Here is a 25640-nt window from a genome sequence, read left to right on the forward strand (position 1 = left end):
TGCACACCAATGTTCACAGCAGCACTATTCACAATAGAAAAAAGATGGATATAGTCTAAGTGCCCATCAATGGAAGAATGGATAAACAAACTTTGCTACATACACACAATGGAATATTATGCTACCTTGAAGACTAACAAGGAAGCTGCAATCCACTGAGTAACATGGATGAACCATAAGGACTTTATGCTTAGTGAAATTAGTCACAAAAGGACAAATATTGCATAAGACCATTATTGTAAAACCTTAAGGAAAGATATCCATACTAAAATGGAAAAAAAAATTTTTTTTTTGTTGGTTACTGGTGGTGTTGGAGCCAGGGAGTTTGGGGGAGGTGGAGGGAGGTGACGATAGAGCACAGGGTAAGAACAGACACATCATAGTTCAGCTGTTGGGGAGGCATTACAGAAGAAGGGGGAGGGGTGGAAGAACAAGGTAGATAGGGGAACACTGAGACAGGTTTGCATGGGCTAAGTGGGACAAAGATATAGAGTAATGCATGCTCAGCCTTGGAACAGCAGGGTTCTTTGATACAGGGATCTAGGCATAGTTTGAAGAGGGGAAATAATACTAAGATGCTTGACTGTCTTGTGTATATTGGTTTCCCTTGCCTACTATTGTAAAATGGAAACTTGAGTTGGATAGAAAGGAATGTCGGGAAACATAATTTCAGAAAGCTTGTAAACCCATCTTCAGACTATAACTGATTGGAATACCTAAAAGGGGTTCTAGAACTTGCCCAGTGAAATAGGCCTCCAGCGGAGCCTTTGCAGTGTATAGGGCCTTAGGTGGAATCCTGAGCCCCATCTAGAATCTTCTGAAGTGGGACATTCCCACTAGCAAGGAGAAGCAGACCAGCCTGGAACAACTAGAGTGACAGAAGATAAATCTTCAAATATAAAAACAGATCATCAGGAAAAATCCAAACAAAAATGGCAGTATGACTGGCTACTACAAGAATAAGCAAGTTATTCACCGGGAAGCCATCAAGGCAAGCAATCACGTTCCTTCAGGACAAACCCTCCTTTAGAATGAAGCTCCAAGGGAACACATGAGCAGGCATGCAAGCTTGCTGGTGACCACATTGGTCTACTGGTGAGTGGAAGAAGGGGAAAGGCAGCAATGAAGAAATGAGCTGAGTTCAACCACATTCGATAGACTCCTGTTTACCTGAAGATGAGAAAGAGAAGAGGAAGGGCTGATTGGTCCAAAGTGTGGTGAGACCTGGGAACACCTGAACCTGTGGACAAGGACATAGCCACAGAGGGCTAGAGCTGAGAGTGAAGCATCCAGCTGATATGAAGTAAGGGGAGATGCACAAGAACACCCAAACTTGCAGATAGTACCCATTTGACCTAGCTTTGATGACTTCATAATCAGAACTCAACTAGAGGAAGATTAAAAAATAAAGAAAGAAAGAACAAAATAATTTTTGATAAGAGAAACAAGGGTAAATTGCTACAATTGCATGAACCTGACCTATACTCATGGAGGTAGTAATTCTAAATATCAACATAGAAGGAAGGAGTCTTCACATCAAGTATCAATGCTATCCCCTCTGTACACAGGGTAGATAGGGATGGTCAACTTAGACACTGGCTACCTAAAATGAGTGTGTGATAAAGCTTGAAGTGACTGGCTTACAAGGTTCTAAGGGGGAGTTTAGTCTAAGAGTATGTGTGGGAAAGAAAGAGTCCTCATTGAATAGTTTTTATCTTGTCTAGATGAGTCTGGTTGAAAAGAGATTGGGATAAGATTCTTATGATTCAATAGTGTGAGTAATTGTTATCATGAATAATTGCAACTGTCAAAATTATAAAGGTAGAAGTATTGTAACAAAAACAGGGGAGTGGTTAATCTTACAGTCCAGAAACAAAGGACCCTAGGACCATCAAGGGAGAAGAGCACAAGCGGAATGTGACACCTTATTCAGAGAAGCAGCGACACCAGAGATGGAGGCAGAGATGGGGACATGAGAGAGGGAGCAGCTGAGGACTCTAGATTCATGGGAAGAGAGGGACTAAGAGATGGTGGCCAGGAAGCAGACTTGCAGAATGTGTGCCCTTTGGTGGTGTAAATTAGTTTATATGCCTGAGTGTTTAAAAAAAGAAAAAGGGCTAAAGTGATTGATGGTACATAGAAGGGATTATAATCATTGTAATGAAACAGGTGTATGATTTGTTGAATGTAAAACTGATGATATGCCCTGTAAACTTTCACTCAATCCACAATAAAAACCTGGAAAAAAAAAAAAAAAGATAGAACAAGAGACAGGGAAACAAAGGCACACACAGGGGGAAAACGGCATGTGAAGATCTGTCTACAGGCCAGGGAATGCCAAGAAGCTGAAAGAAGACACGAAGAATCCTTCCCTAGGAGGATAGAAAGCATAGCCCTGGGGCCCTCTGAATTCAGATGAATTCCTAGCCTTTAGAACTGAGAGAAAATAAATTTCTGTTCCATAAAGCCATCTACTTGTGGTACTTTAGTTATGCAGCATTAAAGACACTAAGACACTTACCAAAGTTATCTGTCACTGCAGACACAGTAGCTCTCGATGTGTATACCAGGGCAGAGGAAGCCCATCCTCTGGTGTGGTCGTAACCTCTGACTTGGTACTCCCCTGCAGGAAGGGAGGGGCCACTGCACTGGAGAACAGTGTGGTTCCCAGAGACACCCACACAGGGTGACGTCCCAATAAAGATGTCAACATGTCCAGCTTCTGTGATCTGTGCTACCACAAGGGTTAAGATACCACCAATCTGAGAAATAGAGAGCAGTTCTGGGGTGAAGGCCTTGCTGTAAGCAATGACTCCCATGTAGTACAGATGTCCATCTGCCTCTATTTCCAAGGCAACAGAACCATTGCCTGCAGGGACAATGCACTGGATGAGTTCAGCGCTGATGTTCACCGAGAGGCAGGCCTGTTGGCCAATGTAGACTGATGTGGTATTCTGTCCTCTTAGGGCGGTGCCCTCCAGGGTCAAGAGGCTCCCACCATGTAAACTGAAAGTCTTAGGGAAATAATGAAACACTTGAGGAAAAATGTAGAAGTGTCTGGAAATATTTCTCAAACAAGCATACCCATTTCTCTTATGCAACACTGACAGGTAGTGCTGCCCTGGGGTCAGGTCACTAACCAGGCATGCCACCTGACTTGCATTAAAGAAAGTCACACCACAGGGAATATGATCATCCACAAACACCATCAACTCATTGGCTGTGGTGCCAAACCGCTGCCCCTTAATCTGCACAATGGTCAGAGACCCGCTGATGTGAGGGGTCAAAGTGTCCACGGTGGGAGTTGTGTCTTCCTGCATAAAGAGTGTGCAGTTGCCCTGACACTTGCTGGCTAGACCCTTGACTCGGACTGTAACATTCAAGGTGAAGAAAGCTCCAGGCAAGGGGTCACCCACAAGGTTAACCTGACAGATGATTTTCTGGTCACTCAAGCTCAAGATGGTGCATGTAAAGGGTCCTGAGAAATCAACTTGAACTGACCCTCTTCTAGAGCTGAGAGCCAAGCCCCTCACAGTGAGAACTGTCCCACCACAAGCAGAACCTTGTGTTGGAAAGATGGCTGTTATCTGAGGTGCTACCACAATTTGCTGTGGTACCGTAGACATATTAGCAAAGCCCATCTGCTTCTGACGGACTTGGAGAGGATAGACACCCGCCTCCAAACTGTGAAGAGGAAAGGAGCACCCAGACAGGCTCATGTTGCTCCTGAAAGATGGTGCCTCTAGCTCACAGCGCAAGCTCCCCAGAAGAATCACCGAGTTGGAAATGTTACTTCCTTCCACATAGATCTGCAGGCTGCTGCTTAGGATTTCTGTTCTCAGGGCAGTGACCACAGGTGTTGTTGCTGCTTCATACATGAAGGTGAAGCCCTTGTCTACAGAGTCTGGTGATGGTCTGTGGGGAGAGGTCACATTGCCGATCCAGACCTGCACTGGAGCTGGGATGGTGAGCACATCTGCATCAGGCAGCAGTGGGGCCGGTGAAGTCTCACACCAGATGTCTGCCTCCGTTGAGTTCACAACGTCACATGAGTGATTGCCCACTAGTACCCAAACCGAGGCTGGGTACTGACTGAACCCTACTCCTGAAATGCTGAGCATCGTTCCACCTAAAGCAGGAATATCAAAAACATAATTTTAAACTTATATTCAGACCCAGGAACTCACAGCATCTGTGTAAGTAGGAGATGTGGTAAGGGCTAGGGAAACCTTTATTATTCCACCTCACTCCACTAATGTCAAATTTGTGATTATTTACAGGTGCCAGGTGGTCTGAAATTCACATAGCTCAACAATATAAATTACTATATAGGAAACATGTCCAAATTAGTCAAGACAAATTTTTCAATTACCTGAAAGCCCCCATTTCTCTTCAATTTGTGTCACTGTAAGATCACTACTAGACTGCGAACAAAGTCAACAGTTCAAACCTACCAACTGCTCCTCAGAAACTCTATACAGGATCACTATGAGTCAGAATTGACTCAACGGCACATCCAGAATGTTTTTGTTAAGTGTTATTGCATCAGTTCCAACTCATAGTGACCCTGTATAGGGTTTCAAAGGTGCAGCTGGTGGTTTTGAACTGCCAACCTTAAAGTTAGCTCTCCAATGTTTATCCTACAGTGCCACATAGGAACTCCATTATTCTGTATGTTGTTATTGTTAAGTGCTGTCAAGTTGGTTCCAACTCTTAGAGACACTATATAGGGTTTCCAAGGCTTGAAATCTTCATAGGAACAGAAAACCTTGTCTTTCTCCTGCATTCTACATATATATTCAACTTATACATTAATGAAAAATCAAATTTCTTGAAATATACTCATCTGCTATGTTATTCTATATAATACCTGCTAGAATCTATTATGGAATGTGCTGAATATACATGATATATATGATATATCAAGAGTCATTGAACCATGCCTGCGAAATCCCTGCTGTATTCATAGACTGTCTTGATCTCTGATCCATGCACAATCAAGCTCCATCTTCAAAAGGGAGATAGCATTAATTTAACCCACAGCATAACCAAGTCTGTGACAAAGTCAAACATCTTTTCAAAAGGACTTTACTAGACTCAAAAAGATATATGAGCCCAATGATTATTCGAACGCAAATATATAACTTTGAATTCTTTCTGAAAATCAGTGTTTGTAGACATTTCTCTATTCGTCATGCCCTTACATTCCCCATATTGGTGTTCATGTCTCTGTTTCTGGACCATTCATCTGCATCCCCGAAAGTGAAGATGCCCAAGACTCCTTTCTCCTCTCCTCATAAATACAGTATCTAAAAGGCTGCACACAGGAAGCTCTTCCCTTGTTTTTCTACCATCCACTCAAGATGTGCTACTCATTAGATATTTCAGCCTCTTTCCACTACAAAGAGGAAAAGCAGGTGCATCTCTTTTTCATAAAACTTGTATTTCCTGAGCTTACTGGGCTAAGAAACCAGCAAGTGTTCACATCCTTCAGCGTCCACCAGTGAGTTTGCAGACTGTAAGGAAGGCTACTCGGGACTTGGCCACCGTCAACAAGCTGCAAGGGTTAGTTACCCCAGGAACAAAATCTGAATGTCTTGTGTACACACTCCCTGGATAAATGATATCAGCCACATCAGAACCACTAACCTAGAAGGGATCCACAGCAAGGTTCTATGCCGAAAACTTCTGTGAGGTATTGGATTTGGAGAGCAACCCTAAAAGAGATAGAGAGAGGCTGTTATGCAATAACCACAAGTGTTAGAGAAAGAGAAAAGGAAAAGATAAGAGATGGAGTTGGGGGAGGGTCTAAGAAAAAAGAGGGGTGGAGGTGTGAATGATACCACCTAATAGAGAAGAAAGTAAATTGTGGGGTAGACACTGTGCGGTGCCTGTCTGAACCAGTATCACATGGTGAGAGCAGTCCCAGGGAGCTGAGCTACCTTTTCAATGAGAAGGGACTTGGGGGAACCACTGAGCATAAGGGCCTCAAGGCAGAGCGGGATGCATATGAGGAAGGGTAAATGGCTTGTGCAATCACTACAAGCCATTCATTCAGCACCCATGAGATAATCTTATAAGAGGTCTAGAAAACAGCCTCTTCCTCTTTTCTTATATACATGTCCACACCTCCTGTGCTCCATCCAAGAGCAATAAAATCTTAGCCCTATTAAGTTACCTTTTGTCTAAGTAGTAAGTCCCTGGGTCATCTTGGAAGTCAACTGGCCTACAGGGTCTCTAAGATTTGTTCAAATTATATGACTCTTATAATGTATCCCCTAACTTAAGAGGGTTGGGAAGAAAGATATAACTCAGTAACTGGAACTCTTCAACTCACTAGACCATGCAATAGACCTCAATTGGCATGTGTCCACCTCACCCTTGTGAGTGAATGCTGACACCATTGATGGAAACTGAAATTCTGTGGAGGCCAGCAGGCAGGGCGGGCAGTACCACCTCCAGGCCCTGAGCCATCTGTGCATGAAGTCGAGCCCCGGTGTCCCTGATAAGGACTTCCACATCCAACTCTGTATAGTTCTCCAGCCGTGCCATTCCAATGAAGAGGGTCTCACCTCCTGTGTGCACAAGAGTCCATTAGCCTTTGTCATGTGGGCCTGTGGCCTCAACCACCTATTCAGTTCTAAAACTGTCTTATATGATTAAGCACATGCTAGCCCTGTGGAATCCTGGTGTGAAGCTGTGTATTAATGTGCTGGACTGCAAGGTTGTTTTGAACTGTAAGGTCAGCAGTTCAAGCTTAGCAGCTGCTCTTCAAAAACCCTATACAGAGTCACTATGAGTCAGAACCAACTTGATGGCACTTAACAACAACAATAGCCCTGTGCTTAATACTCTAATTCAGAATTTTAATGCTAACTTTTTTTTTGCATGAAACTCAACTATGTTATCATAGCTACAGCCTATAAATCTCAAGGACTTCAAAAGCTAAATTGTCAAGGCAAGTTTACTCAAGAGACAGTAAGTGATTTTCCTACAAAGACAAATTAAGAAGTATCTTGGAGTGTCCATAATCAGAAAATCACACTCCACATCTTCTTTCATACTGATAAAAGTCTAAAGCAATACCTTCACTATGCACTGAACCTCATAATAATGTCATTGTGAGTACCATCATTCACATTCAGAGCATTTCCCCACATTATCCCGTTGTATCCTTGCTCCATCCTTATGGCTTATATGGGTCACATAGTAGGACTGGCATTTTTTATCCTTTGAGTAAACAAAGACCTGAAAGCTAACTAATATAAAAGTCAAGGCCTGGCCCCAGTCTTCTATCTGTTAATTCCTTTGTATCTTAATTATCCATTATATGCAAATGTCATGAGTACAATGGGCCTAACCTTTTGGTTAGAAGTCAATCACTTAACCACTGTACCACAGAGTTCCTTAGTTAAGCACGTTGTGGTTGTTGTTAAGTGCTGTTGAGTTGGTTACAACCCATAGCAGCCCTGTATAGGGTTTCCTAGGAGCAACTAGTAAGCTTGAACCACTGACTTGCAGTTCAAACTGACTGTGCAGTCCAGAGCATTAGCCCACAGTGCAACACCAGAACATACCATAAAAAGGATGCAAATTTAAGTAGTGGGCTGTTCAAATCAAAATAAGATTCTGGATATAGGAAATGCCTCATAGGAAAAATGATGCTGAAAATTCAATTTGAAAGGTAATTCCCAAAAGGAAGTGAAAGAGGGGACTTATAATTCAACTTTAAATTCTTTACAGATTAACATCCCCCAACCCCCACCCCACAAGACTTTTGTAGCATTTTCTCAATGAATCATCCAGTGGTTTGGAGAGAAGGAAAGGGAATTTGAGTGACTTGCTGGAAGAAAAGAGACACGTGAAAACAAGTAGGAATTCTACAGGGCCAAGAGCAGGACACACTGATGAAGGTTCAGTGGGTGAGGGCCAAGAAAGGTAAATCTGAAGGGTCTCAGTTCAGTGGACCATGGAGAAGCCAGGAAAGGATCTGACTGAAGTGATATTTCCAATCTTTAAGACAGACTGGAGCGAAGAAAATAAATCCAGTCAGCCATCACCTGGAGTCTCAATGAGGACTGGTAAGTGTGCAACAGAAGTGGAAGAATATTTCCCTATCCTGTGTCTCAGTGTGTCTCTAAAGTTCTTTCAACCACTGCTGTTATTGTGTGTTTTTGTGCCAATTCTAACTCACAGAGATTGTATATGACAGAATAGAACTGCCCCATAGGGTTTCCGAGTGTGACACTGTTGCATAAGCACTGGATCGTAAGGTTGGTTTGAACACAAAGTCAGTGGTTCAACTCATCAGCCACTCCTCAGAAACCCTATACAGGATCACTATGAGTTGGACCAACTCTACGACACTTAACAATAACTTTAGTGGAACGGATCACCAGGTCTTTTCTCCTGGAGAACCACTGGTGGCTTTGAACCAATGACCTTTCAGTTAACAGCTGAGTGCTTGACCACTGCATCACTAGGGCCCCTCCTTTTAGCCACGGATATTTGAAAACTCTTTCAGGGCTGGTGTCTTAAAGACACTACAGCCAATGAGGAAAAGAAAGAGGCTATTTAAAAAAGAAAAATTAAATGTTAGTGAGAAGACTGTGGATCTATATTCAGATCCTTGATCTACTATTTAATACCTGTGTGACTTCAGGTGATTCACTGTGAACTTGCAGTCTTGGGATTTTTCAACAATACAACATTTATAAAGTCTACCCCATACTAGGAACCCTGGCATGGTACTGTGGGTTAATACACTGGATTGTAAAGTGGGTTTGATCCACAAGGTCAGCGGTTCAAGTTCACCAGCTGCTCCTTGGAAACCTGATACAGCGTTGCTATAGCATTTAATAACAACAACCCTACACTACCCATTATAAGGTTAAGTTGGATGTCATGGAAAACTATTTGGTGTAGTAAAGCATATAAAATGGCCCCAATTAATTTCATTTTATTCCTCTTTCCACATGCATGGGTTTTCCATTTTGTTTCTACTGTGAAGTCTGAAACCTCAGTATTTGCCAGAATGGTAGCATTTATTGAATGTGTATTCCATGCTGGAGCCTCCGGGTAATGCACACAGTTCATGAGCTCAGTTGCTAACCAAAAGATTAACAGTTTGAGTCCATCCAGCAGTGCCCAGAATAAAAAGCCTAGCAATCTACTTCCTAAAAATCACCCACTGAAAACATCTGTGGAGCACAGTTCTGCTTTGACACACATGGGGTCTCCATGAGTCAGGGTTGACACTACAACAGTTTGACTACCCCATGCCAGTGCCTAAGCGAAATTCTTTTACTCAAAAAATCTGAAATTTTCACAATAAATTTGAAAAAAATGATTCCCACCTAACAAATGAAGAAACTGAAAATAAAGGAAGTCTGATGTCTTGCCCAAGAAGAACTTGAGCTGAAATTCATTCACATTCAGCCCTGTTCAACAGCAAAGCCTACAACATATGGCCCTGCACAGCATATTTTTGCTCCCCTTTCTCCTTCCCCTCCTCTTCTTCCCATCACTTGCATCTGGGCTTCATTGTCAGTATGAATATCATATCCTGATGGAGATGTGCAGCACTCCAGTAGACCAACACTCCTTGTGGCTTTTACAAGTCAGATAACGTATTCTTTATTCTGCCCTTTGTTGTTGTTGTTAAATGCCGTAGAGTCAATTCCAACCCATAGCGACCCTGTATAGGGTTTCCGAGGAGCAGCTGGTGAGCTTGAACCGCAGACCTTGCAGTTCAAACGACTTCACAGTCTGACGCATTAGCCCACAGCACCACACCAGGACTCCCTTAGAAAGATTTAAATACAAGTGTAAACTCTGAAAATGATGCATCGCATTGTATACATCAATAACATGAACTTCTTGGAGTCTTGGTCAATTGTCAATCTAATACTAGACGCCTTTAAGGCATTAGTGCAATGTATTTCTTCTTTTCATTATAGGTAGAAAATTTTATTAAAAGCCAAAATCACTGAATTCTGAATAGAACAAGGATCTCCCTCCTCCCTTTTCTACCTCTTTCAGAAGAATCTAGACCACTAAGGAATTTTACATACTTTGGTTGCCTGAGGCAGCAAATTCTTCTTCTGCACTACCCGATCTGAATAATATTGAGAAGCTAAAGGATACTTCCCTTTATTTATGAACTCTTGAGTAATGGAAAATGAAAACAGTACCAGAAATATTGAGCCCAGGATTTTTTATTTGGGAAGTATGGTGGTCATTTAAAACAAAACCATTAGCTATGGCTGCCATAAATTCTGTTATCTGGCTTTCAGATAATCACAAAGGTGTGTTACCTGCTACTTTGCCAAATCTATATACTATAACATACAAATTATTATTAATTCCATCTTGGCATTATCATTTGGAATTACCAAAGAAATATTGTTTTCTGTAGCTTGGTACCAAAAAAATCCATTATGTTTACATAATATTGTCGAGTCAACTAACTCGACTGCTATCAAGTCAGTTCAGACTTATAGTGACTCTATATAGAAACTATAAATCTTTGTGGGAACAGACAGCCTGATTCTTCTCCTACAGAGTGGCTGGTAGGTTTGAACTACCTAACTGAGTTGTTCAGACCACTTAATTGTGCTCATGCAGAGCCTGTACATAGATCAAAGGCAGGCATTCAAACAAACCAAGGGGATACTGTAAAGTTTAACATTAGGAAAGGTATGCATCAGAGTTGTATCCTTTCACTATACTTACTCAATCTATATGCTGAACAAGTAATTGAAGAAACTAGACTACATGAGAAGAATGCAACATCAAGATTGGAGTAAGACTCATTAACTATCAGTGATATGCAGATGATACAACCTTGCTTCTGAAAGCAAATAGGACTTGAAGCATTTACTGATGAAGATCAAAGATGATCACCTTCAATATAGATTATACCTCATCCTAAAGAAAACAAAAATGCTCACAACTACCTCAACAAGCAACACCATAATACACAAAGAAGATACTGAAGTTGTCAAGGATTTCATCTTACTTGGATCCACAATCAACACTTATGTAAAGAGCAGTCAAGAAATTAAATGCCGTTTGCACTGGGCAGCTCTGCTGCAAAGGACTTCATTAAAGTGTTAAAAAGCAAAGATGTCACTTTGAGGACTAAAGTGTGCCTGACCCAAGCCATGGTATTTCACTGCCTATGCATGTGAAAACTGGACAATGGAGAAGTAAGATTGAAGAAGAATTGTTGTCTTGAAATTATGGTGTGCTGTTGAAGACTATTGAATATACCACAGAATATTGAATATTGAATGAACAAATCTGTTTTAGAAAAAGTACAGTCAGAATGCTACGTGGAAGTGAAGATTGTAAGGCTTCCTTTCATGTACTTTGGACATGCTTTCAGGAAGGAGCAGTTCCTGGAAAAGAACATCAAGTTTGGTAAACTAGAGGGTCAGAGAAAAAGAGAAAGACCCTCCACAGTAACAATAGGACCAAACACAGCAACAACTGTGAGGATGTCTCAGGAATAGGCAGTGTTTCCTTCTGCTGTACCTGGAATCACAACATCAAGAAACGTGTGTCAAAGGAGAAAAATCCTGTATTAACCAGAACACTTTATTCTCTGCTGAATTCAAATTGGAGAAACAATATTTTATAATTAATTATTAGTGGTTAATTGCTTAGGATCTGCAACCAGACTGCTTGAGTTCAAATCCCAGTTGTACTACTTACTAAAGGAAGCATCTTAGGGAAGTTACTAATTCTCTCCATTTTCAGTCCTCATCCGTGTAACAGGGCTAATAATCCTACACTTTTGTAACAAGGACTAATGTCTACAATAGGTCTATGCTGTTACTATCGGCACATACCAAACTCAGACCAAGCCTACTGTCAATGAGTCAGTTCCACTTCACAGTGACCCTATAGGGCACTGTCTTAGAAGAACTTAAAAGAATTGCTTCACAGGGTTTCTGAGACTATACTTCTTTAAGGGAGCAGACAGCCTCCTTTATCTCCTGAGGAATAGCTGGTGTGTTTGAACCACCAACTTTGCAGATGGAAACACAATATTTAACCCTATGAAATAGGTATTTAATAAATATTGCTTTAATTAAATATTGTCTGTGAATTTACATGTCATGTTCATAGTGGAAATGGTTTCAATTTTACAAACAAAAATCATATAAGGAGACAGACTTAATGATGGTCTCCTGATTGTCAGAAAAAAACTTTTCCATCCAAAATGTAATACTGTCTTCAATAAGATGCACAGGTTATCTATTGCGTGTGTGTGTGTGTGTGTATATATATATATATACATATATATATATATATAATCAATGCTCTATAAGAGCAATCCTGCAGGGGCACATACTTTTACCTGCTAAGTTGCTTCTGTCCCTACTCAGAGACATGATGACCGGATTTAACGAGGAGACGTATGTAAATGCTGCACAAAGAACTGCAGAATGGTCCTCACTGATTACAGTCACATTCACAATGGATTCATCTTTACCCTGAAAATCAATTTTTAAAATCAAGCCTCAGTAAACAAAATTGACTTGAAGAAAGAGAAGAAGTCCAAATCAAATGAGTTTAAAAAATTAATTTCAAGGAAAATTGTTTTTAAAGGTTGGTTACATTTGCTGCCTTCAAGTATGTGCACAGTGACAAGTGCTTGGTCTACCCAAGTGCTGAAAAGATGTAGAGGGGCCAGCTGTAATTAATGAGTAAATGATAATGATTTGCAAATAGCATGCCAATTGTTCTTAAGTGAATATTGTTGTTGTGTACTACTAAGTCAGTTCCAACACTGGCCCAGTTAGGGTTTCTGAGACCAATTGGTGCATTTGAATGGCAAACTTTGCAGTTAGCAGTGCAGTCCTTATCCCACAGTGCCACACCAGGACTCTCCTAAGTGAATGGCTGCTTCTAATGTGTTTGTGTTAAGGCTGGAAATAGTTTGTTCTCCGAAGGTATAAAATTCCTCAAGGCCACATTCCTCCAATAAATCCTTACTTCAAAACTGTTAAAAAGGTTAATTTCAGGTTAATCTCCTATCAATGATGGTGAATTTCTAAATTGTGAAATGTGAATATAATTGTATTGTCATTTCCAATTTCAGAATGAAAAACAGAATAAAATATGTTGCTCTTTCTTTTTTTTCAACTGTGAATTTTATTATTTGGTAATAGCAATCATCATTTTGATATTTTAGTAGTTCCCTGCCTTCCAGAAAAGGACGTCTTCTAGAGCTCTGGAGTCCTGGTGTGGCACTGTGGCTAATGCATCAGACTGTAAAGCGTTTGAACTGCCAGGTCAGTGGTTCAAGCTCACCAGGTGCTCCTTGGAAACCCTATACAGGGTCGCTATGGGTTAGAATCGACTTGATGGCACTTAACAACAACAGAGCCCTAGCTAGAATTTAATAATTTAATACACATTAGTCACTAACATTGGTGTTGTGTGCCATCGAGTCAGTTCCAACTCACAGAGACCCTGTATAGGGTTTCCAAGGAGCAGCTGGTGAGCTTGAACCACCGACCTCACAGTTCAAACCAACTTTGCAGTCCAGAGCATTAAGCCACAGTGCCACAGCAAGACTCCATTTTGCCCATAGAATCCTTCACTATTTCAAGTCAAGATTTGAATTTTTTCTTCGGTTCTTTCAGCTTGAGAAATGTTGAGTGTGTTCTTCCCTTTTGGTTTTCTAACTCTAGGTCTTTGCACATTTCATTATAACATTTGACTTTGTCTTCTCAAGCTGCCCTTTGAAATTTTCTGTTCAGCTCTTTTACTTCCTCATTTCTTCCATTTGCTTTAGCATCTTTATGATGAAGAGAGAAAATTTGTCTCTTCTGACATCCTTTTTCTTTTTTTCCCCTTCTTTCCTGTCATCTTAATGACTTTTTGCTTTCTTCCTGTGTGATGTTCAGATGAAGAAGGATTTACAGGGTCCCTTCGATGAACTAGCATCTAAGTTCCTAAATGTCACTCATCCTATATAAATGTGTGTGTGTGTGTGTGTGTAGTTATATATGTTAAATCCAACTGTAGCTGTGAGGATGACTTTTCCCAGCAGCTCCAGGAAAGGAACTCAATTCAAATTTTCACTCATATTACTCCCTAGAATAGAACTGTTTCCATGGCTATAAATCTTTACAAAAACTGACACTCTCATCTTACACCCACTGAGCAGTTAGTGGGTTTAATCTGTTAACCTTTTGGCTACATACAAGCACTTTAATCCATTGTGTCACCATCAAATCCCTTAATAGACCAAGAAATATCACTAACTGATGAGGAAAGGAAGAGCTCGGAACTTGTTTTTAAGCGAAGAAAGAAGCAACAGGGAACAATTGGGAGTTTCCAAGCTCCACCATCATATCCACTCAGGAGATAGATTGCTAGTGAAAACTAAGGTGCTTGTTTGTTTAAGAGAGAGGTGAGCTCCTAATATATGTAAATCTTGCAAACCCATGCCAAGGATGTGTACTAGATACATTTATTTATTCTGTGGTATAATGCTCATTAACAATGTGTACTGGGAATGCCTAGTTATCTTCCTTTTAAAGGAATCAACTACTGTGAATTACAAGCCCCATTGGAGGGCTCTGTTTCCCACTTCCTAGCAAGACAGGCAATATAAACATATTTTAATGATGAAAAAGCATGTTAGTTCATTTTTATTCCAAGAAGTGATTCACTCAAAACTTTATGCTATGTTTTAATAATGATGATCAATCCACAAAAGAGATGCCAGAGAATTCTACTTACCCTGGGTGGAACTTTGCATTGTATTCTTTGTGAATTGCTTGTGCTGACATTAATGGCACAAGACCTAGACCCGAATAACACCAGGCTAACACCTTCCAAACCAGAACCTCGGATGATGGCCCAGAGTCCTCCTGTAACAAAAACATTTTCAGATGGGATCCAAAGCCATACAGTCAAAAAAAAAAAATTAAGCAGCCCCCAAGAGATAATAAATCAAATTAATAAAACATGAATTTCCTTAATTTGATAGACTACAAGGCAATGTTCAAACTGCAGGCAGAGACTGAAGTTCAATATATAGCCTATCATGTAAAAATAAGAAATGGTAGCTAGAAGGCAGAAAGAAGGAAGGCATTCCTGGATATATTTAAGAATAAAATATAGAGGTACAATACACCCATGAATAAAACAGATGGTTTCTGTGAACTCTTCCTACTCTAGATTTCTTTTTTTTTTTTTTTTAAGCTTTTATTGTGAATTGAGTGATAGTTTACATGGGAGAATATTGGTTTTGCCTTCATCCTATTGCATTTTGTTCATTGCAATGATTACAATCCCCTCCATTCATCATCATTTAACAGTATTTGCTTCTATTCCCTCTGTCCTTTGGGTTTGTTGGCTTATTTGTTTGTTTTGATGTACAAAAAAACACTCAGGAATAGATAATCATTTTAACAACCAAAGGGAATATTCTGCAAGTCTGCCTCCTGGCCACCAGCCTTTCTCTTTCCATGAGTCTTGAGGTCTCAGCTGCTCTATCTCTCCATGCCATCATTCTGCCTCCACCTCTGGTGTGGCTGCTTCTCTGATTAGGGTGCCACATTCCACTCATGCTCTTCTCTTGATGGTCCTAGGGTCCTCTGTTCCCAGAATGTAAGATTAATTACTCCCCCTTTTTTGTTACACAATTTCACATCTACAGTTGTGACAATCACAATTAGTCATGATAACAATTACTCACTATTGAATCAAAAGAATTCTATCCCCATCTCCTTTCACCAGACCCATCTAGACACGATGAAAACTATTCAGTGGGGGAATCTACCTTCCCCCACACACTCTGAAACTAAACTTCCTCTTGAAAATTTGAAAGCCAGTCACTTCATGCCTTTATAGCACCCACCCACCCACACACACACACACAATTTTAGGTAGCCAATTGTTTAAGTTGCCCATCCCTATCAACCCTATATACTGAAGGGATAAACTTGATCCTTGATGTGAAGACTCCTTCCCTCTTCGTTGGTATTTTGAGCTAAATCCATAAATTCAAGTCAAGTTCATCAGATTGTAGAAATTTACACTTGATTCTTTTATCAAATTTACCTATCTTCCTCTACTTGAGCTCTGGAAATCAAGCCATCGAAGGTAGGTCAAATGGGTACTACCTTCAAGTTTGGGTGTTCTTATGCATCTTCTCCCACTGGACTTATCAGCTGGACTTTTCACTCTCAGCTCTAGCCCTCCATGGCTAAGTCAATGTTCATGGGCTCAAGTTCCCAAATCTCCCCACACTTCTGACCAACCAGCCTTTCCTCATCTCTCTCTCATCTCACAGTTGACAGGAGTCTATGGAACATGGTCAAACTTAGCCCAGATCTTCATTACTGACTTTGCCTCACTTCCACTCACATGCAGACCAATGAGGTCACCAGTGAGCTCATGTGTCCCCTTTTTGAGTTTCAGTCTTGGAGGGGGGATTTGTCCTGAAGGGACTTGACTGCTTGCCTTGAAGACTACCCTAGATCTTTAAGTATTATCCCTGCTAGTTCTATAAAACTAATTGTTTTCTTGAGAATGAGAATTCAAGTATGAAAGGACATCATGGTAGAAAGAGCAGTGCACTTAGAGTCAGGACTCACATTGCTCTGCCTCATAACAGCAGGTCTTTATGCCATTGTTCCTTAACTTACTGTTGCTGTTGTTAAGTGTCATTAAGTCAGTTCTGACTTATAGCAAATATATGTTTCCATATAGGGTTTCAAAGGAGCAACTGGTGAGTTTGAACCACCAGCTTTTGGTTAAAAGTCCAATGCTTACCCTACAGAACCACACCAGGACTCATTTCCCTCATTTTTGAATGATAGACTTAGCCCTGTGGCTTTGTGATTTGCTGCCACATATACTAAATTCAAGGAGCACTGATTATGCAACTGTTAACTATGCTACTGCTAACCAAAAGGTTGGTGGTTCAAACCCACCCAAAGGCTCCATGGAGACAGACTTGGCAGTTTCTTCCCATAAAGATGACAGCCTAGAAAACCCTAGGGGCACTTCTACTCTGTCACATTGAGTTGCTATGGGTGGAAAATACTCAATAGGATTTAACAAGATATTAAATGCTGGTCTCCATGATGATATAGAAGTGACTGGCATCACCACCCCCACTGCCTTGAGTATATTCCTGCTGATCACTGGAAAGCAACCACAGAAACCCTTCTATCCTCACTCCAGACATGGATAAGAAGCAAGATGACTCCAATCATACTCATATCATGGCACACATTCCCATTTGGAGGAGCTGCTGGAAAGAAAGACACAAACCCATTGCCACCAAGTCAATTCCAACTCAAGGTGACCCCACATTATCACTGATGATTCGGGTCCAACATCCCCACAAGAGGGCACAAGAGAGGCCACCAAATAAATAGACACTGTCTCTTGAAAATGGGAAGGAATACAGGAGCAAGATTATCTTCCCCATGAATATCTCTGTGAAAAAAGAAACTTACACAACTTGATGAAAGCTTTGAAGGAGAATGTAACTGGGTGAAATAACACCCTGAAGAATTAGGGCAAACTACAATGTTGGTGTTGCTGTTGTTGGGTTATTGTTGTTGTTTCTCGCCATCCAGTCAGTTGTTGGATATTCATGATTTATTCAGTAATTCTGTAATTCCTCTGGCAGGCTTGACTGGGCCTGATTCTCTTTAAATTCCCTATAACTGTTGTCGCTAACGCTATACCAACACATAGCAACCCTATATTATATGTAGAAATTACCCGAGGATAGAGTTAAAATGCAGACTCTTAATTCAGAAAGTATGGGGTGGGACCTGAGACTCTGTATTTTTTCCAAGCTATTAGGGGAAGAGATACCACTGGCCAAGGCTCACATTTTGAATAGCAAGGTCTTCCGCACCTGGCACCAGACTTTACACAGGTAGCTCAATCAGTGTTGATTAAATGATTGATCGACTGGTTAAAATTAGGTAGGTGGTACTGTAGGAAAAGGGTTAAATGGGGGAATCTTACATCTAGTAACAGAGAGGTGGTGCCGATAGTGTGCCCTCTAGTCAGTTCCAACTCTTAGTGACCCTGTAAAAGGTTTCTGAGGCTATAGATCCTTAAAGGAGCAAAAAACCCTAATCTTTCTCTTGTGGAACAGCTGGAAGATTTGAACCACTGACCTTGGGGTTGGTAGCCCACTACACACCCACTATACTAGCAGGGTAGCTAAAGTCTGTCTTTTCTTTTTTCTCCCTTTCTACTTCCCACTGCCATCAAGTTGATTCCAACTCATCACAACTATATATGTAGAGTTTCTGAGACTGTAAATCTTTACAGAAGCAGACAGGCTCATCTTTCTCTCATGGAGCAGCTGGTGGGTTAGAACTGTCAACTTTGCCTAACCCACACCACCCTTCCTACTTCATCTTGCTAAAAATCAATGTGCACCCACCCAACATTATGTCTTCTCTAAATTGTCTCTGTTGTTGAACTATAGAGGAATGATGAATAATTCTTCCAGACTTTCAAATCCCTTTACTACATTACTTATGGTATAAGAAGGAACCCTGATGGTGCTGTAGGTTAAACATTAGGCTTCTAATCACAAGGTTGGCAGTTCAAACCACTAGCCTCTCTGCAGGACAAAGATAAGGTTGTCTACTTACATAAAAGTTCCAGTCTTGGAAACCCTATAGGGTTTCCTATAGACTCACTATTAGTAAGAATCAATTTGATGACAGTGGGTTTTAAATTTGTGTATGTTCTGATAGGGTGACCAACTTGTCCCAGTTTACATGTGACTATCCTAGTTTTGGCAAAGAATTTGACAGAATTACCATACACTGCCAGAAGAGCAAACAAATCTTGGAAGAAGTACAGACAGAATGCTCCTTAGAAACCAGGATGACGAAACTTGGTCTCACATACTTTGGACATGCTATTAGGAGGGACAAGTCCCTGGAAAAGGAATTATGCTAGGTAAAGTAGAGGGCCCACAAAAAGGAGGATGATCCCCAATAAGGTGGCTTGACACAGTGACATAGCAATGGACTCAAACCTAACAATCGCAAGGATGGTACAGCTCCGGGCAGTGTTCCTTTCAATTCACTGTGAGTCACAGCCAACTCTACAGCACCTAAAGGCAGCTTACTTCTGGGACAACTCTGTGTAGTGGTTAGGGCTTTGTGTCAGCTTGACTAGGCCAGGATTTCCAGAAGTCTGGCAGTTGGGATGTGCTTAGTCCCATGGTGATGAAACCTAATACAGACGTAGTTAATTCTGAAGAATGGCTATGAGCCATTCTTTCAATTAAAGGGATACTTCCTTGGGGGTGTGGCCTGCTCCCAAAATAATGGAGGGGGAAGGAGGAACTCTCTTCTGCTGGGGACCTTGTTGTTGTTAAGAATCTTCAAATTGCTTCTGACTTATAGCAACCCTCTATAGGGTTTCCAAGGAGCAGCTGGCAAGTTTGAACTGCCGACCTTGTGTTTTGCAGTCCAGAGCTGATCCTACAGCACCACACCAAGAGTCTGGAACTCTACAACTGTAAGCCATTTCCTTAATAATAAACTTTATATATATATATATATATATATTAGTTGGTTTGTTATGTGCCATGGAGTCAGTTCCAACTCATAGTAATCCTGCTTAGGGTTTCCAAGGCTGTAAATCTTTACTAGAGCAGAAAGCCTCATCTTTCTCCAACAGAACAGCTGGTAGTTTCGAACTGCTGACCTTGAGGTTAGCAGCCCAATTCGTAACCACTATGCTACACTTATTTATATGCACACATATTTATATGTTTCGCTGGTTTTTCTTCTCTAGAAAACCTGTTCTAAGATATGAAGTACTAAGACAGTGGGGTTCTAGAGAAAGAAATCACAAGGATGAGTTTTCTGAATTGGTTCTCAGTTCTGTCTAATTCTAAATGCACTGATAGAGGATGAAGGCATGCCTGACCTCCACTTCATTGGAGTAGGCCTTGGGCTGATTTTGAGTTTCATCCTTTTTTCCCTCTTGTGGAGTCAAAGGAAGTTAGACATGATCCCCATTTGGTTTAAGCAGTTGGCACTGTGAGCAGGATTCATTGCCATGGCTCCAGACCTATGAAATTTTGAGGTTTTGTAAGAGAAAGAATGAAAGAGCATGGAATAAAATGTTTCAGCTGAGAAGAGAGCTGCAGCTTCTGGAATTGCCTGGAGCCAATGAGAAACTGGTTTAAAAGTATGGCTGATACAGGGCTTGGGCCTGCTAGAATCCAGTTCTGACTCATGGCGACCCTGCACAGGGTTTCCGAGACTGTAAATCTTTATGGGAGCAGAAAGCCTCATCTTTCTCCCGTGGAACCACTGGTAGTATGGAACTGCTGACCTTGAGGTTCGCAGCCCAATTCATAACCACTACGCTACCAGAGAAGGAGCTCTGGTAGCGTAGTGGTTACGAATCGGGCTGCGAACCTTACGGTCAGCGGTTCGAAACTACCAGCCGCTCCGCGGGAGAAAGATGAGGCTTTCTACTCCCATAAAGATTTATACCCTCGGAAACCCTGTACAGGGTCGTTATGGGTCGGACCCGACTTGATGGCACTTAACAACAACGCTACCAGAGCTCCTTAATAACCAGCATTAATTTAGGTAGTCAGCGTGCTGTTGTATACTTAACAACTTGCCTCCTTTATTTGTTGGATTGGTTTGAATCTTTGTTTTCTTACACTCAGGCGGATGCCTAGTGTTATTTTTTCTAGATTGGTTGTTTTTTCCTATCCCCCACCCCTGGCTTTCCCATTTGCAGGTTCTCTCCTTTATCCTGGGGAATGGAGAGGGAACTTTAGCATCTGAAGCTGAGCCTTTGTGGACACTAGTTTCTTCACCTCATGAATGACCTCCACTCTGTTGCCAGAGGCCCAAGGCTAAAGGCTTATGAATGGGATTAGTTCAAGGTAGGTGAAAAGATCAAACTTGAGTGTTCTAAAAGGTTTATGTGTATAACTGCTTTATGGATATTGTTTTTTCCTGCCTATTATTGTAAAATAGACATACATGTGTGATAGGAATACTTTGAATTATGATTACAAAAAGTTTGTAAGCCTTACTTCACACTATACTTGATTAGATTTGCAAAAAGAGGAATTAGAATTTGCCCAGAAAAAATAGGCCTTTTTGCTTTAAGCCTTTGTAGAGTATGGGGCTTTAGGTGGAATCCTGAGCCCCACTCAGAATCTTCAGAGTTGGTACATTTGCATTTTAAAACGCAGGCAGACCAACCCCAAACTGCTGGTAGAACTGGAGATTCCAAAAAAGGAACAAAAAAAAAAGTGGGCAGTTTGGTATTTTGCATTTTGGAGGCATCAAGGCAAGGAAAGTTGGTCCATCAGAGAAAACCCCCTTCTAGGACTGAAAGTTAAAGGTAAATAACTGGCAAGCTATATGCTCACTGGTGACCACCTGGGTCTACGTGTGAGTGGAAATGGGAGAAATGCAGCAATGGAGACACAGGCTGAGTTTGGACATGTTCTTTTGGCACCTGTTGACCTTGAGATAAGAGAAAAGGGAAGGCTGTCTGGTCTGAAGTTTAGGGAGTTGTGTGAACTCCTGATCCCATAGGCATGCGCTAGGGCTGAGAGTGAGGGTCCCAGCTAGTTTGAAGTGCAGGGAAGTGTGTGTGAACTCCTAAACTTGCAGCTGGTACCCATTTGATCTAGCTTAGATGACTGGGATTGAGCTGACCAGAACCTAACCAAATGAAGATAAAGATGTTTGATACTGTGAATTGATGTCACTTGCTACAATTTGATGAACTGGACTTGCAGTTCAAACTGACCTTGCCATCCAGGGCATATCCTACAGTGCCATACCAGGTTGATAGGGATGGGCAATTTAGACATGGACTATCAAAAATAGGGGGATATAAAGGCATAAAGTGGCTGGTTTACAAGATTCCATGGATGTGGTTAGCTTTAGAATGAGGAGACAAAAGAGAATCCCCACTGAAGTTTTCCTCTTTTCCAAATGGGGAAGGATAATGCAGATAGGATTTTGATTTCAATTAGGAGTAATTGTTAATAGAATTAATTGTGGTTGTCAAACTGTAATTATAGATGTGTAACTAAAAAGGGGGAGTAGTTAAACTTTCATTTCAGGAACAGATGATCCAGGACTATCAGGAAGGAAGAGCATGAGTGAAGCATGGGATCCCTTCCTGGGAAAGCGATGAAGGTGGAGACAGAGGCAGAGGCAGTGACATGGAGAGACAGAGCAGCTATGGACACTAGGCCCACGGACTGTGTAAGGGTGTGTACCTATGGGCAGAAGCCTGGCTTGCAGAATGTGTGCTTTGGACATTTAAATGAATATACATATTTTTGTTTTGTTTTGCATGTGTGCACCAAATATTTTTGCTTTCTCAATTTGTGACATATAAGATGTAAATGGCACCAGTGCATTTTTTATTATAGGTGTTTTAGTTATAACATGTTAAAAGCAAGTATCATTTTACAGTTTTCTTTAATATTTAGAGTCCATGCATATATTTTATAGGTTTAAGTTGACAAGGTGGAATGTAATGGTTAGGGTTTTGTGTCAGTTTGATTAGACCAGGATTTGCAGAGGTTTGGCAGTTAGGATGTGCTTATTCCCATGGTAATGAAACCTAATACATAGTTAATTCTGAAGAATGGCTATGAGCCATTCTTTCAATCAATTAAAGGGATACTTCCTTGGGGGTGTGGCCTGCTCCCAATATAATGGACATGAGGGAGGAATTTCCTCTCTCTTCTGCTGGGGACCTGGGACTCTGCAGTTATGAGCCATTTCCTTGATAATAAATTTCTACATATATATATGTATGTACGAACTGACTCGAAGGCCCTTAACAACAATATATACAGATGCTGGTTTTACTTCACTAGAAAACCTAGCCTAAGACACTGGTGCAGTTGGTCTCCCTCTCACGCAGGGCACTCTGTGTGGAGAATACAATGATGCCTCAGTCACCTGCATGCCCTTATCCAAATGTCACTGCTATCAAGAGGATTCTGACATGCTAATCCTTTAGGAAAGAGTAGAAAAGCGAAGGATATCCTAGGCTGTGATCTTTATGGAGGCAGAGTGCCACATCTTTCTTCTGCACAGTGGCTGATAAGTTCTTAGCTGGTACCTGAGCACTTTAACCACTGTGCTCCTTTGTCTGTCCTTAGGGGACTATTATCAAGGGGTTAGTTGAAGAAGGTTTGTGACAGATGAACTACAAAGGTTATTTGGAAAGATCAAAACTTGTTATAAATCTAATGAGAAACTATTCTATACTCTGAACCCAAAGCAATCATTATTGGTTTCATACAAGACAAGACCTTTCTATTCTTAGTACCACAAATAACCTGGCTCCTTCCTTAAACCACCAAGAAATAAGAGCAAGTGTTACCTGCTATTTTATACACAGAGACAAGGTGGGGTGGATTTCTTAATTCACTCTTCTAGGCAAAGTAGAAGGAGCTCTGGTAGCGTAGTGGTTACAAGTCGAGCTGCTAACTTCAAGGTCAGCAGTTTGAAACTACCAGCCATTCTGCAGGAGAAACATGAGGCTTTCTGCTCCTGTAAAGATTTACAGCCTCGGAAACCCTGTACAGGGTCGCTATGAGTCAGAACCGACTCCACAGCACATAACCACCACCACCCGGCAAAATAGAGTCCGAAATTAATTGTTCCTCTGGACAACATGTTTGAGGCCAGAACACAGTTTTGAAAAAATGTTACACACTTCTGGTCTCTGACCAATAGAATATACAGCAACAGCAGGATAAAAAAGGAGTTAAGGAAGGGAGTTTTATGCTTCAAAAAGTATTCTTTATAAAACATAATAAGCATGAGTGTTCCTATAATTCTTGCAATCTTGTTGTTGTTGTTGTTAAGTGCTGTCGAGTCGGTTCCAACCCATAGCGACCCTGTACAGGGTTTCCGAGGGTGTAAATCTTTACGGGAGTAGAAAGCCTCATCTTTCTCCCACGGAGCGACTGGTAGTTTCGAACCGCTGACCTTAAGGTTCGCAGCCCAATCTAGCTGGGTCATTTTTAACTGGTCATGCCTACACTCAGGAAACAGAAAGTCATGGAGAGTCCCTGGTTTTACACAGCACTGAAATATACACCCAATAAGCTAAATTTTGGCAAGACCAACAACCCTCTATGGTTTGAAAATCAGGAAAGGTGTGCACTAGGGCTGTATTCTTTTACCATAGTATTAAATCAGTATGCTAAGCAATAATCTGAGAAGCTACATTATATGAAGAAGAACATGATATCAGGATCGGAGGAACACTCATTAACAACCTGTGATATGCAGATGATACAACCTTGCTTGCTGTAAACAAAGAGAACTTAAAATACATACTGATGAAGATCAAAAACCATGGTCTTCAATATGGATTGAGCCTCAATGTAAAGAAAACAAAAATCCTCACAAGTGAACCAATAAATAACATCATGATAAATGGAGAAATGATTGAAGTTGTCGAAGACTTCATGTTGTTTGGATCCACAATAAACACGCATGGAAGCAGCAGTCAAGAAATCAAATGACATATTGCAATAAGCAAATGTGCAGCACAAGACCACTTTAAAGTGGTAAAGAACAAAGATATCAATTTGAGTACTAATGTGTCCCTGATCTAAGTCATTGTATTTTCAGTTGCCTCATGGGAAAGTCAGACAATGAGTAAGGAAGACCATAGAAGAATTGATGTATTTGAGTTATGGTGTTGGAGAAGAATATTAAAAGTACTGTGGACTAACAGAAGAACAAAGAAATCTGTGTTGGAAGAGGAAGTATAGCCAGAATGTTCCTTAGAAGGCAGGATGGCCAGACTTCATCTCTCATACTTTGCACATATTATCAGAAGCGACCAGTCCCTGGAAAAGGACAATATGCTTGGTAAAGTAGATGGTCAACAAAAAAGAAGAAAACCCCAAACAAGATGGATTGACACAGTCGCAGCAGCAATGGGCTCAAGTATAACAACTGTGAGGATGGCACAGGACTGCAGTGTTATGTTCTGTTGTGCATAAGGTATCTATGACAACATTGGAGCTGACTTGACAACACCTAACAACAACAACAACTGCCCTCTGTGTCCCTACTATTCAAATGGTAGTTAGCTTTACATGCCAACCAAGTATTCCAGTGTCTGAGGGGGCTTCAACAAGTATGTGGGGGAAAATCTACTATCTTTTCATTCCATTTTCCCATGAAATTTTGAAGACCCCTTGTACATCAGTTAAAATCATTTGTGAAGCATCCTTATGCACAAATCTCATAGTGGGCTTCGATTTCACATTTGTCAAAATGACTTTTCAAGGGGTTTTCCCATCAACTTAAACTTGGCTCAATCAAGTCTCCCACAAAACTAGAAGTTATATAAGTCAAGCATTACTAACTCCATCGCATAAGTAAAACAGCAGGGTGCTACAGAACAAACAAGAACATTGGTGTCAGACAATCTTACTTGTTTGTCCTAGCACCACCTCTTTCCATTGTGAAACCTGGGGGCAAATCATTCAGCTCTTAGAGCCACCAATATCTCATCTGAAAAGTGTGGATTTAAATCCATCTTTGGGGAATAGAAAGCATTTAGATGCTCAATAAATGATACAATTA

The 25640-nt window shown here is 41.0% G+C and overlaps 1 protein-coding gene across 1 annotated transcript in view; it reads right to left on the minus strand.

Annotated features, from left to right (window-relative positions):
- PKHD1 (polycystic kidney and hepatic disease 1 (autosomal recessive)) overlaps positions 1–25640 on the minus strand; it is a 722421-nt gene that overhangs the window by 633971 nt on the left and 62810 nt on the right. Inside the window, 5 exon segments of the mRNA XM_006835767.1 lie at positions 2522–4129; positions 5650–5717; positions 6380–6575; positions 12368–12503; positions 14764–14894. Of these exon segments, the coding sequence (XP_006835830.1) occupies positions 2522–4129; positions 5650–5717; positions 6380–6575; positions 12368–12503; positions 14764–14894 (2139 nt within the window).

The sequence above is a fragment of the Chrysochloris asiatica genome, unplaced genomic scaffold, assembly GCF_000296735.1.
Source record: "Chrysochloris asiatica unplaced genomic scaffold, ChrAsi1.0 scaffold00019, whole genome shotgun sequence".
NCBI lineage: Eukaryota > Metazoa > Chordata > Mammalia > Afrosoricida > Chrysochloridae > Chrysochloris > Chrysochloris asiatica.